General features: G+C 39.0%; 1 protein-coding gene and 1 long non-coding RNA gene across 27 annotated transcripts in view; one reads left to right on the top strand and one right to left on the bottom strand.

Annotated features, from left to right (window-relative positions):
- WDPCP (WD repeat containing planar cell polarity effector) overlaps positions 1 to 14,649 on the bottom strand; it is a 378,644-nt gene that overhangs the window by 64,868 nt on the left and 299,127 nt on the right. For 25 of the 26 annotated variants that reach the window (XR_007918238.2, XM_051842843.2, XM_017340735.3 and 22 more), the window contains one exon: positions 1,812 to 6,346. The exons of the other annotated variant lie outside the window; for it this stretch is intronic. Coding sequence is in view for 24 of the 25 variants with exons in the window: in XM_051842843.2 (XP_051698803.2) it covers positions 6,336 to 6,346 (11 nt within the window). In the remaining variant the exon portion in view is untranslated. Of the gene's footprint in view, positions 1 to 1,811; positions 6,347 to 14,649 lie in introns of those variants that run through there. 26 annotated transcript variants of the gene reach the window in all.
- Positions 1 to 14,649, top strand: part of LOC103347670 (uncharacterized) — a 323,804-nt gene that overhangs the window by 266,190 nt on the left and 42,965 nt on the right. The window lies entirely within an intron of this gene.

Genomic DNA, 14,649 nt, shown 5'->3' with positions numbered 1-14,649 from the left:
GTACTTACTCTGTGCCAGTACTATGGTAAGCATTTTAAACATATTAATCCATTTAATTCATACAACAATCCTTTGAAGTAAGTATTATTACCGTCATTTTACAGATGAGGAAGCTCAAGCACACAGATGTTAAATGATTTATCCAAGATTACCTAGATGGGAAGTAGTAAGACGGGATTCGGACCTAAGTAGTTGGCTCCAAAGACCACATTCAAAATGATTCTACTGTACTGATGCTTGTCTGAGTCACAACCAGACTTCAGAGTTCCAGACATCAGGTGACACCAGGCAAAGTCTGTTAATCCTGGGGAGTCAGTAGATTTGGAGAAGCCAATTGAAAAAGGAAATTATGAATCAAGGGGCCAGCTTAATAATTTAACAGCTGGTTAAAATGCCACCTATGATGCTGGCATCCCATATGGGTGCTGGTTCAAGTCCCAGCTGTTCTGCTTTTAATACAGCTCCCTGCTAACATGCCTGTGAAAGAAGCAGAGGATGTCCCAAGTGCTTGGGTTCCTGTGACCCACATGGGAGACCCTTGTGGAGTTCCTGGATCCTGGCTTCAGCCTGGCCTAGCCCTGACTGTCATGAACATATATTGGTTCACTTTCCACATGGCTGCAGTAATCAAGGGCTGGGCCAGGCTGAAGCTATGCCACAACACCCAATTCAGTGTTATAAAATGCCAGTTCTCCACAAATTGATTTACAGAGTGAATGAAAACCCAAAGTTCTAACAGTATTTTTTTTCACTACCCAATCTTCTCTAAAAATTAAGAGTCATTTTAAGTTCATACCAAAATTAAGTAAGAGGTATAGACTTCTAATATACTTCCCTGCTCCCACATATGTATAGCCTTCTGTCTTACTAACCTTCCCAACATCATTGGTATATTTGTTAAAACTGGTGAATCTACATTTACCTGTCACCCAGAATCATAGTGTGCATTAGGGCTCACTGTTATTTTTTTTTAAAGATTTGTTAATTTACTTGAAAGAGTTACAGAGAGGCAGGGAGGCAGAGAGAGAGAGAGAGAGAGAGAGAGAGAGAGAGAGTCTTCCATCTGCTTGTTCACTCCATAAATGACTGAAATGGCTGGAGCTGGGCCAATCTGAAGCCAGGAGCCAGGAGCCTCTTCCAAGTTTCCCACATGGGTTCAGGGGCCCAAGGACGTAGGCCATCTTCTACTGATTTCCCAGGCCATAGAAGAGAAGCTAGATTATAAATGGAGCACCTGGGACTCTAACTAGTGCCCATGTGGGATGCCAGTACTGCAGGTGGAGGCTTTACCTGCTGTGCCAAGCACCGGCCACCATCTTATCGATTGTCTTATGGGTTCTGACAAATGTCCAGTGAAATGTTGTCTATCATTAAAGTATCCTAGAGTAGTTTCAGTGATTTAAGAAATGTTCTGTGGGGATGGTGTTGTGACATAGTGGGATAAGCTACCTCCTTTGCTATCCAGATCCCATATGGGCATTGGTTCACATCCTTGCAGCTTCATTTCTGATACAGCTCCCTGCTTATGCACCTGGGAAAGCACTGGAAGATGACCTAAGTATTTGAGCCCCTGCCACCCATGTGGGAGAATTGGAAGAAGCTCCTGGCTTCAGGCTCCCACCTGGTTCAGATCTGACTATTGCAGCCATTTGTGAAGTGAGCAAGCAAATGGAAGACTGTCAAACTTAGAAAAGGAAAACATAAAAAATACTAAAATATAGTATCTAATACTAGCTAATGGAATCCAACAACACAACAGAATGATCATTTGTCTGAATCAAGTGGAATTTACAAAACAAAAAAGAAGAAACAAAGGAAAAACCTTCCATGTTTGTGGATTTGAGGAATTAATATTATCAACATATCCATACAACCAAAAAGCATTTTATAGGTTCACTGAAATCCCAATCAAAATACCAACGACATTCCTTGCAGATCTGGACCAAGTTTCTAAAATTCATATGAAATCATGAAACCCTGAATACTTTAAGCAAGAATAGCTAAAGCCATCCTAATCATTAAGAACAAAGCAGAGGCATCACAATACCAGATTTGAAGACATACTACTGGGCAGTTATAATAAAAACAGCCTGGTACTGGAACAACAGACATGTAGACAATGGAACAGATTAGAGAGCACAGAAATTAATTCACACATGTATCACCAACTAATCTTTGACAGATGAGCTAAAATAACTCCCTGGTGAAAAGACAGTCTGTTCAACAATTGGTGCTCTGACAAATGGATCTCTGTATGCAGAACTATGAAACAAGCCCCCTACCTTAAAACTTATGCAAAAATAAACTCATAATGGATCAGGGATCTAAATCCAAGACCTGAAAACATCAAATTACCAGAGGAAAACATTGGGTAAATACTGCAAGTCATTGGCACAGGCAAATTCTTGGATAAGACCCCAGAAGCATAGGCAATAAAGGCAAAAAGAAACAAATGGGATGACATCAAACTAAGAAGCTTCTGCACAGCAAAGCAAACACTCAGCAAAGAGGCAACCAACAGAATGAGAGAAAATTTGCAAACTATACATTTGATAAAGGATTACCATCCAGGATATATAAGGAGCTAAAAAAAACCTCAACAATAAAAAAATAAGCAATTCATTTAAGAAATTAGGTAAAGATATGAACAGAAATTTTTCAAAGGACGTAGCACAAATGGCCAACAGACACATGGAAAGATGAACATAATGGAACTGAAAAATGCCAATCACCTAGTTATGCTGCAGGCATCATTACAGCATAGCACACTGGATTACTCACATGTTAACAGTGATTCTGGTTTAAGCAAAACTTGTGCTGCCAGCTGTATAAAAAGTATAGCTTATACAATTATGCATAGTACATAATCCTTGACAGTGATAAAATTGCTAATTGTTTATTTATCATACTATATTTTAAAATAATTTATTTTTATTTTTATTTCTTGACAGGCAGAGTAGACAGTGAGAGAGAGAGACAGAGAGAAAGGTCTTCCTTTGCCATTGGTTCACCCTCCAATAGCCGCTGTGGCTGGCGCACTGCAGCTGGCGCATCATGCTGATCCGATGGCAGGAGCCAGGTACTTATCCTGGTCTCCCATGGGGTGCAGGGCCCAAGCACTTGGGCCATCCTCCACTGCACACCCTGACCACAGTAGAGAGCTGGCCTGGAAGAGGAGCAACCGGGACAGAATCCGGCGCCCCAGCCGGGACTAGAACCCGGTGTGTTGGCGCCGCAAGGCAGAGGATTAGCCTAGTGAGCCGCGGTGCTGGCCTTAAAATAATTTTTAAAAAACCTTGTTTCTAGTTGAAAGGTGGGGATGGGGACCTTCCATACTCTGATTCACCCCCCAAAAGCCCCCATTCAGAGCTGGGCCCAGCCAAAGCCAGAAGCTGAGAACTCTATCCAGCAAGCATTTAAGCCGTTATACACTGCCATACAGGATGCTTTACAGGGAGCTGGACCAAAAGAGTGGAGCCAGGACTGCAATGGGCACTCCAACAGCAGATGTGGACACTGCAAGCAGAAGCTTAAACACTGTGCCACAATGTTGGACCATAAAGATTATTTTAGAGCATACTTTTACTCATGAAGAAGTTTTACTGTAAAACAATATGGTGTGTTACAACAGCAGCAGCCTCATATATCTTGTGCTTATTGTGAGTGGCCTATACCACCTAGATTAAGTGTGCTCTGTGATATTTACACAGTGATGAAATAATTTATTAAGACATTTCTCAGCATCCTATGGGTGACACATGACCATTTGTTAATAATTAAAAATATCAGTTTTTAGAAGAAAGTATTTTTTTAACATTTATGTTTACTTGAGATGTAGAGTTATAGACAGAGAGAGAGGTGTTCCATCTGCTGGTTCACTGCTTAAATGCACGCAATGGTAAGAGCTCGGCCAGGATCTTCTTCTAGCTTCTCCCACATGTGTGCAGGGGCCCGGGCACTTGTGCCATTTTCCACTGCTTTTCAAGCCATCATCAGGGAGTTGGATTGCAAGTGGATCAACTGGGACTCGAACTAGCGCCCATATGAGATACTTGTGCCACAGGCAGATGCTTAACCTACTATACCACTGCAATGACCCCAAAAGACAGTATTAAAAAATAGAAAATGGGGGCCAGTGTTGTGGCATATTGGGTTAAGCCACCACCTGCAATGCTGGCATCCCTTATGGGCACCAGTTCAAGTCTTAGCTGCTCCACTTCCCATCCAGCTCTCTGTTAATGCACCTGGGAAAGCAGCGGGAGATGATCCAAGTCCTTAGGCCCCTGCACCCACATGGGAGACCTGGAAGAAACTATTATGCCTGGCTTTGGCCTAGCCTAGCTCTCACCATTGTGGCCATTTGGGGAGTGAACCAGTGGATGGAAGCTCTCTCTTTCTCTCTCTCTTCTCTGTGTGTGTGTGTGTATGTGTCTCCATTTCCCTCTTTGTAACTCTGCCTTTCCAATAAATAAAATAAACCTTAAAAAAAACAAAAAAGAAAATGTGACCCAATAGTAGGAAGAAATGTTTGCAGTACATACATCCAACAAAAGACTTGTATAAGGAACATATAAAGAACTGCAAAGTACAAGACAAAGGCTGATGACTCGATAGAACACTGGACAGAAGTCTTGAAAGGGCACTTCACAAGAGCTATTTATATCCAAATGTCCAATAAACAAAAATGTAGTCAACCTCATGAGTCATATGGAAATGCAAATTCAATTAACAATGTAATATTACTATTTGCCCTCCAGAATGAGTAAAATGTACCAAGTGTTAGCAAATATGAGAATTAAATGGAATGTTCACGTTCACATGCTGACAGAATATAAACAGCTATAGTTATTCTGCAAAAATGTTTGATGATACCTATTAAAACTGAACATATGCATTTCATAAGACTCAGCAATTATGAAAGTCCAAGAATTATACCCAAATTAAATCACTATATTAATTCACAAAGGCCATGCAGAAGAATGCTTATATTACCTTTAAACTAGAAACCATCCAAATGTTCATCAATGACATGAATAAACAGTGAAGTACAATAGCATTGCATATGTAACAATATGGGTACATTTCACCAATAAGTCAGAACCACCTACTTCAACACAGACATGAGGATCCAAATAGTCATTACTATGTAGCACCCTAACTTACAAATATATGTGTGTACATATTTCTAGGTAAGGATACACAATTCTCTTTCAAAACTAGGTAAAAGGAAGTTATAGTATTAAATGAAAAGAGAATTTATCCTTTGGAGGTATGAGAAGGTGGGACAAAGGAGCCTTTTGGACTACAGGAAAAACTGTTTCACAATCTGGATACCAGTTACATAGGTATGTTCATGTAGTCAAAATTCTTTGAGTTTTGTATACTCTTCCAATTGTATGTTATACTTTACCATTTTTTAAATTTAAATTTTATTTAAGGAATGCAAACTTCATGCATTTAATATATACAAATTTAGGAAGATAGTGATTGTTACCAACCTACCCTCCCTCCTACACTTTCTCCTCATCTCTCTCCAATTCTCACCTTTTTTTTTTTTTTTTTTACAAAGATCTGTTTTCAGGTAACTTTATATTCAAAAGATTAAGCAAACACTAAGAGTTAAACAAATAGTATGAATATAAAAAAAAAAGGTTCCTCAACAGTCGAGTCAAGGACTATTCAGAATTGTTGCATCTCAAAGTGGCAGTTTAATATCTACTTTAATAAGTACTTATTTTCCTATGATAGAAACCCAATTTGGCACTTCAGAAGTTTTGATTTTATTTGAAAGGAGAGAGAGAGAGAGAGAGAGAAATCTTCCATCTGCTGGTTCACTCCCCAATTGGCCAAAATGGCTGGAGCTGTGCCATTCCGAAGCCAGCAGCCAGGATCTTCTTCCGGGTCTCCCATGTGGGTGCTGGGGCCCAAGGACTTGGGCCATCTTCTACTGCTTTCCCAAACTATAGCAGAAAGCTGGATTGGAAGTGGAGCAGCCGAGTCTCGAACCAGCTTCCATATGGGATGCCGGCACTGCAGGCGGCGGCTTTACCCACTACACCAAAGCCCTGGCCCCAGTAAATCTTTTAATTTAAAACATTTTCAATTTATTTAATCATACTTGAAAAGCACAGGCACGTAAGGAAAGAGGGAGGGTGAGAAAGACATATTGGACCAACACTGAGATCTCTTCCATCTGCTGTTTCACTCTCTACATGCCCCCAACAACTGTGGCTGGGCTAGGCTGAAGTCAGGAGTCCTGTTCTGAACTTCTGTCTCCCATGTGGATAGTAGAATCCAAGTTCTTGAGCTGTCATCTGCTGGCTCCCAGGCAGGCATTAGCAGGAAGCTAGAATAGAAAGTGGAGCTGAGATTCAAACCCAGGCACTCTGATAAGTGATGTATGCATCCCAAGTGGATGTAACCACTGCACCAAATACCTACCTCCAAACCTAACTTTTTGATCAACTCATCTACCTCTATCCCTTTTGAAACCTCTTCATTTGTGGCAGGAGTTTGTGACACCAGCTAAACTGCAGAAGCTTTAGGGGAAAAAAGGAGAAGCACATCGAAGTACATTGAGGAAAACATTATCTTATCACTTGAATTGTTTGGCAAAGCAATTGATGTATAGCTCCCACTGCTGGAAAGCACTCTAACCCAGAGAACCTAGAGACTCCTTCCCCTTCTTCATTTGCCAGATACTCCTTTTTTTCTGAGTAAAAGACTTAACTAAACTTTTGTGCATTTTTTTAAATGACAGAACTAATTTAAAACCTTTTTGAAGGTACTGTTTTCAAGAAATTTTTTTGAAATTACTGACCTGAGTCATCACTGTGATATGTCATACCTTGTCACATCAAGTTACCTTACGCTGAATAAACAAAAGGAAGGTTATAACAACTTAGCATGCATACCTCCTGATGTGAAGATATTTGCCAGCTATTTCTTCTGCTTAAATGAATGCAATTTCAAATACCTTGGCTTGGAAAAACTTTCAATTTTACAAAATAATGAAACAGTCTTTTCTGTATATTACTATAGCTCATATGTTTATAAGTACTGCTAATTCTAGAGATGGAGACTTTTACTAGAAACAGTATGTTTCTCTTTCACAATTTGTCTTTTATCTTTGCACATGAAGCATGCATACAAACTTAGTTTAATTTCCTTCTTAGAAGCAGTCTTACACAGAATATGGTACCTAGTGCAAGAGGCATTTAACCAGAAAATTAAAAAAAAAGTGAAATTTAACAGGAAATGTATACAGGAAATGAAACTTAAATCAAAACACCATTTATCATAAAAAAGCATTATGAAGATCTCCGTGACCTAGAAGGACTCTAGATACTTTATTTCTGAATACTAAGGCTACATGAATTGAAAAGTTCAGATGGATATTAAGGTCATGTAGGAAAAAGAAAACAGAATTTTGCTCAATGAGGAAAATTAATCCCTCTACATGCACACAATCAACTCTTTCCATTAATGTAAATTATTTAGCTATAGTAAGATGATTTCCTAAACAGTGCTTAATCTTCAGTCTCATGTTTTACTGCAAATAGAACTTTAAATCAAAATGTCCACTGAGTGAATGGTTTGGTTTCCTTTAGTTCTAAGGGAATTGCAGAAGTTTCCCATTTTATAAGTAAAGATACTGCTTAAATAGAGGTCGAAGGTAAGAATGTGGAGTTCTACATTAGTATTATAGACTGTCACCTTATCACCAAAGTGTAACACCCAAGGTATTACAGAGACTGTATGAGACAAAGCCAGGTTCCTGCACTGTGCTATGGAAGTGATGAAAGCACCTGCTTTTGGCACTGTTAGTATAATATGGTAAACAAAGGGACAAAGGAAATCTTTCTTGTTAACTTCTTAATGCCAAACACTTTTTAAAAAGCCCAACTGTAATAAATTAGTAATAAGCAATATGGCAGCAAGGAATATAGGAAAAGGCAGATGATTGAAATAAAAAGGCAGAATGGCAAAGTGATTGTAGTTATATAGGTATGGTTTTAAATTCTGCCTTTGACACTCTGAGTCTTTGCGTTCTCATTTATAAATGTGAAAACTTATATTTAACTCTTATGGTTATTGTGAATATGAAAAATGACTATCATAGTCCTTGGCATACTGCCTGGAAAATAACATGTACTCACAAATGTAGTTATTTTTTCATGAAGATGGGTTCCTTTATTCTTGTAATAATATTCCATTTTTAGAATTACCATAAAAGAACCTATGAAGCTACTTCAAAAAGTTAGTGGAAAGTGTTTATTATGAAAAAACTATACACGAATTCTAAAAATTTTTGCACTAAAATCAACTTAACGGGGCCAGCTTTCAGGTGCAGTGAGTTAAGCTGCTGTTTGTTATGCCCACATCCATCTTAGAGAGCACAGTGAAGTTCCAGCTGTTCTGCTTCTAATCCAGCTCTGTGCTAATGTGCCTGGGAAAGGCAAAAGATGGTGCCCAAAGTACATGGGCCCCTGATACCCACATGGGAGACATGGATGGAGCTGTTGGCTCGTGGCTTCAGTGTGGTTTGGGCCTGGCCATTGCAGCCATTTGAGGAGTGAACCAGTGGCTGGATGACTCCTTTTCTCTCTGTCTCTCCATCTGTCATTCTGTCTTTCAAATAAAATGTATTTTTAAGTGAATTCATCTTTTAATTCAATTTTCCATTTTGTTTTTGAGTATGTCTTGAAGTATAAACAATCTTTGTGTAACATACTTTATTTTTTTTTAAAAAAATATTTATTTGAAAGGCAAAGAGATTAAGGGAGGAAGGGAAAAAGGAAGAGAAACAGATTTTTCCATCTGTTGGTTCATTCTTCAAATACACATAACAGTCAGGTGGGGCCAGGCAGAAGCCAGGATCCAGGAATTCATTTTAAGTCCCCCAGGTGGGTGGTGGGGAACCAAATATTTGACCATCTACTTTTGCTTCTTAGGGTGTGCATTAATGAGAAGTTAGAATCAGAAATGGAGCTGGGACTTGAACTTAGGCACTCTACTATAGGATGCAGCATCCCAACGGACATCTTAACCACTGAACCAAATGCTCACTCTTGTGCAAGTCTCTATGCATCGTACCTTTTCTTTACTGTAAAACAGCTATGTTGTGAAGTTGTTGTAATCATTAATGTAATACACTACCATGCTCAATATATCCTTCAATATATATTAAGCACTTGATACATAGTGGCTAAAATCACAAAACCTGGATATTAGTTCTAATTTTTCCACTGATCGCTATGTTAACTTTGTACAAGTCACTCAGCCTTTTAGTTTCATCCAGAAAATTAACAGTACCTGTCCTGTTTATATTTTAGTGTTGTTGAAGTAATAAAAAGATGTAGATAAGATATGCAGGTACAGTTAAATGAATTCATTGTTAAATAACATGGCAAGCCAAAATGGTAGCTGCCATAGTATCATATATAATCACTTTGTGATTATAACAATAACTAGTGTTTCTAGTATCAAATCACCATAGCTATTAAGCCTTCATTCTTTAGAGGTTATATTGTCTCAGAAAATTGAGGCACTAGAAGGTGAAATAATTTGATGCCACTCTTCAAACTGGTACAGAATAAGGCCGTAGCTTCTGGGACTCAAGAATTACTGATGCCATCTGGCTGCATTCTCCAACAAGGTAACCACTATTGCCTGTTGGCACTGAATCTTGAAATGTAACTAATGTGAATGGGGAACTGAATTTTAAATTTTTAATTTTCGTTAAATTTAAAACCTGGTATTTTCAGAATTCAAAAATTATCATATAATATTTAAATAATAGAATGGTTCTGGCCGGTGCCAGGGCTCACTAGGCTAATCCTCTGCCTGCGGCACCGGCACCCCGGGTTCTAGTCCCGGTCAGGGCACCGGATTCTGTCTTGGTTGCTCTTCTTCCAGTCCAGCTCTCTGCTGTGGCACGGGAAGGTGGTGGAGGATGGCCCAAGTGCTTGGGCCCTGCACCCACATGGGAGAGCAGGAGAAGCACCTGGCTCCTGGCTTCAGATCAGTATGGTTTGCCTGCCATAGCGGCCATTTGGGGGGTAAGCCAATGGAAGGAAGACCTTTCTCTCTGTCTCTCTTTCTCACTAACTCTGCCTGTCAAAAAAAAAAAAAATAGAATGGTTCTAATTAGAGAATCGATACCCAATACTCAATCAATACCCAAGAGAAAGATTTATGTTTATGGTAATTAAGAATTAGTACAATTTATTATTATGTCACATTCTGTGATTGACATTATGTTTTTACAAAGAAAGGAATGAAGGTTTGATAATCATGATCTTCTTGTAACTTTATTGAAAACTGTACATCTATGAGGTTATTAAAGTACTGTGGTCTTTTCGAATAGACTTCTGCAGCCAAGAAAACTAGTTAATCTTTGATGTTATTATTATTATGAAGGGTTTGGAACCGTATCTTAAGGCACATATGCCCATAGCTAGGGAGGTATAGAGCAAAACAGATCATGACATAATACAGGAATATAGGTGAAGTGTACTCGAGTAGGTTGGCATAAATATATCTCCTAAGGTAAACAAGTAATATAACTAATTCTCAAACACAGTAAAGGAAGTTAAACAGTTAACCATATTTTCAGTTCGTTATAGAATTAAAAACATCTTTTGAAGATTAATTTTAGAAGAGTATCATATAAGTATTTATAAAAGATATTTAAAGTAGAAGAGCAAATCTTTCACTCATATCATCTGGATATAAATTTTATACATTTGTTAACAGTACCATGATTTTATTGTAAAACTAAAAAGTCATTTCAGGGAAAAGACAACATCAAAAATTCAAGCTTTTGCATGATTTTTTAATGACATAGGAAAGTGGTCATAATATACCATTGGGTAACACATAAAATAGTCTAATTTTATCAGCTATCTCAGGGTGACAATATAAGGAAGGATCTTTATTCTGTATCCTTTATATGCCATTCTCCGAAGTTATTCATTAGACAAAAATAAGCTTTTATATCACAATTTTAAAATACATTTTACAAGGAGTTAAGAACTTAAAAGCTACAGTTTTTTTTATAGAATAGTATCTGAAAGATCATAGATGTGATAAGTATATTTTGAAATATAATGCATTTGGAAGAATTTCATAATATGCAAATGTGTAATGTGGCTGGGATGTCTTTGAATAGGATTTCTTTTATATTTTTATTTCTTTGCATATTAGGATATATAAAAGAAGTTGTTTCTCCATTTTTCTTTTCTATTCCTAAATACTGTTCTTCAAATCTCATTGTAACTGGTTGATTGCTAGCTGTCTCTCCAATGACTTTTGCTTTTATAGTAACAGATGTTCGGCAGAGTATATGATCACTCCACCAAGTTATTTCCAAGATTTTCCTCGTGCAACTTTATGAACTGGTTATGTCCAACAGGATATGAGCAGAGGAAATGTGTAACAATTCTGGGTTTTATCTTGAGCACGAAGAGTATGCCCTCCTTCTTGTAGACTGGAATGCAAATCTTTAGTGCTGTAGATGATGGCTATATACCCTAGATATGGCAAAGCAACATGATAGAAGGAGTCTGTAATCTGATACCATGCTTGTGGCTTACCAGTCTTGAACATGTCCCAGAACTGCTAGGTAAGAAGGAAGAAAATTCTTTCTTTGTTAAGGGCTCACAAGCACAAAAACTTGTTTTACAACCACCTAGACTATTCTATACCTTATACATCTTTGTCATTATATCACCACTAGTGCAACTCTTTTAGAGCTGACCAACAATGAAGGTGCAAGAACATAGATTTTACTTTATAGTTTGTATTATGAAACAGACAGATATCAATCTAACTTCTCAGGCTTACACTGGAAATAATTATAAAAATGTAGTTTTCTATTAAGGAAAAGCTTATTGGATTCCTATTCCTACTATGTTTCTGATACAAGTGGCTTATTAGATTCCATATTTAATAAATAATGCCAAAATAGGTAGGAATTAAGATATAACCAAGAAGAATCAATCAATGTCATTATTTTACACCTGTTATATCTTTATTTAAATTTTTTTTGAGAGGTAGAGTTACAAACAGAAAGAGTGAATTAGAGAGAAAGGTCTTCCATCCGCTGATTCACTCCCCAAATGGCCACAATGGCCAAAGCTGGGCTGATCCGAAGCCAGGAGCTTCCTTTGGGTCTCCCATGTGCGTGCAGGGGCCCAAGTACTTGACTATCTTTGACTGCCTTCCCAGGCCATAGCAGAGAGCTGGATTGGAAGAGGAGCAGCCTGGACACAAACCGGCACCATATGGGATGCTGGTGCTGCAGGGAGATGCTTAGCTTACTATTCCACAGTGCCAGCCCCTACTTGTTATATCTTATCACCCAAGAATGTTTGTTACATATATTTTAATTTTTAAAGGCACTGTTAAGGATTCCAAGGTGGCAGAATAGGGACAGAGTGGTCAGCTCTAGGTTAGGGGAAAATAGCAACAACAACAACAACAACAACAAGCAGAGAAAGTAAATTCTCAGGGGAGAGCAGGAAGGAAAACTGCAGTGGCGATTCTGCAGAAGGAGGAGTGATGCTATGGACCTGTGTGAAAGGTACAGAGACGCAGCAATGAGCATGGACAGAACAAATGAACCCAGCAGCACTGAGCTGGAGAAAGCACCAGCTATGGAGAGCAAGGTGAGATTGGACTGCAGTGGGCTGTGCCAGTGGTGATATACCCAGAGGGTGAGTCTAGCAGACTACACTGTCTTTCAATACAGCTCAGATTCCTGAGGAGACAAGGGTGCATACTCGCCCAGAGGGGGAAAAAAAAGGACATGTTTCTTTCTCCCCATCCCCCAACAATGACACCTGGCAACCAGCTGAGAGAGAGGGCAGACAGGTGCCATTTTGGACATAAATAGGTAGCAGCTCTACAGAAGCTATTGTGTGCATACCCAGAAACTGGCAGGGACAGACACCATCTTGTCAGTAGACGCAACTGCAGCAGCTTAGGTGCAACCGGCAGGTCCAATGACCATCTTGTCAGCAGAGGCAACCTCAGTGCAATGGACCCAGGGCTGGGGGGGTAGCCATTACGACATTAGTACCAGCTACAGATACTCTTGCAAGTGCCGAGCATGACTGTGAAACAGTTTGAAGCTTGTGGGTACTGTGCATGCACATGATCCAGAGATTTTACCAAAGGGGAAAAATCCACATTCCATACTGACTTTGAATCTGGCTTGGAAGACTGGAAAGGGGCTGGGTACCCACCTATGACTATGAGATTCCCCCAGCCTCTCAACATATGAGAGATACTGGGCTCCAGGGCTCAAACTGCCTAGGTGGAGCACCCAAAAGCACCTAGCTCTGGCATGTCCCAGTCTCTATGTGGATGGGACTGGCTAGCAGGGCAGAGTGGATCTTCACCCTGACTCTTGGAGCCCTGAGTGCTGAGCCTATGGAGACTCTGACTGCATGAGAGGGTGCAGGGTGTAGCTGTGTCTCTGGGTAATCACTGTGGGCAGCTCTGCATGCTCAGAGCTCCCTGATGCTTGGGGTGGGTCAATGCAGCAGCATCCATTAAGGACTGCACAGATCCTTAGGCAGTTTGTAAGGAAGCGCAGATGAGTACTGCACTCACTAAGGGCTAACATCCAGTCATTGATCACTTAGAAGAGAGGAGGAACACAACACTTTAATACTAGAATGTGAAGATTAAGAGGTTAATGAAATATATGAAGCAGACTCAGAAGCAATGAAAAGGAAATCCACTAATTAAAGAAATCCATACATGACATGAATGAAAATTTTTCCCACATAATTGAGATTTTAAAGAGAAATCAAAATGAAATACTAGAAGTGAAGAATTCAATAGATCAAATAAAAAAATGTGGCAGAAAGCCCTAACTTCTGCTTGATCAGGCAGAAGAGAATATCAAAGCTAGAAGACAAATCTTTTGAAATTTTTCAGGCAGACCAAAAAAAAGGGTCTTCAGAGTTTCTGAAGGTTTGGAAAGAGAATGGATTAGAAGACCTATTTAGTGAAACAATTACAGAAAACTTCCCAAATTTGGAGAAAAGAAAGCTACATCCAGAGAAAGCAAATAGAACTCTAATAGACATGACCAGAAAAGATTTTTAGCATGACACATTGTAGTCAAACTTTGAACAGTAAAACATAAAGGAAAGATTCTAAAATGTGCATGAGCAAAAGGCCAGATTACTTTCAGAGGATCTCAAATTAGACTCACAGCTGACTTTTCACCAGAAAGCCTACAGGCTAGGAGAGAATGAGGAGACATAGTCCAAGTCTTAAGAAAAAAAGCAAAACAACAAACAAAAAAGCAAAACAACAACAAAGAAAACAAACCCAAAAACCTATCAAACCAGAATACTGTACCCTGCAAAGCTGTCATTATGAATGAAGGTGAAATGAAGACCTTCCAAAATGAACATAAATTGAAAGAATTTATCACCACTCATCCAGCCTCATGACAGATACTTAAGGATGTGCTACACCGAGAAACACAGAGGATAATCACAATTATGAAACAATGTCAAAGCATAAAATCTCCCAGGAAAAGTACAAAGGAAATCCAGAGCAAACAATAGGAATATTTATGAAAAAATGGCAGGGCGGGCCAGGTAGTAACCTGGAATGTAAATGGCC

Source organism: Oryctolagus cuniculus, chromosome 2 (genome assembly GCF_964237555.1).
Source record: "Oryctolagus cuniculus chromosome 2, mOryCun1.1, whole genome shotgun sequence".
In the NCBI taxonomy this organism is placed as follows: domain Eukaryota; kingdom Metazoa; phylum Chordata; class Mammalia; order Lagomorpha; family Leporidae; genus Oryctolagus; species Oryctolagus cuniculus.
This window is presented reverse-complemented; position numbering and strand designations above follow the sequence as displayed.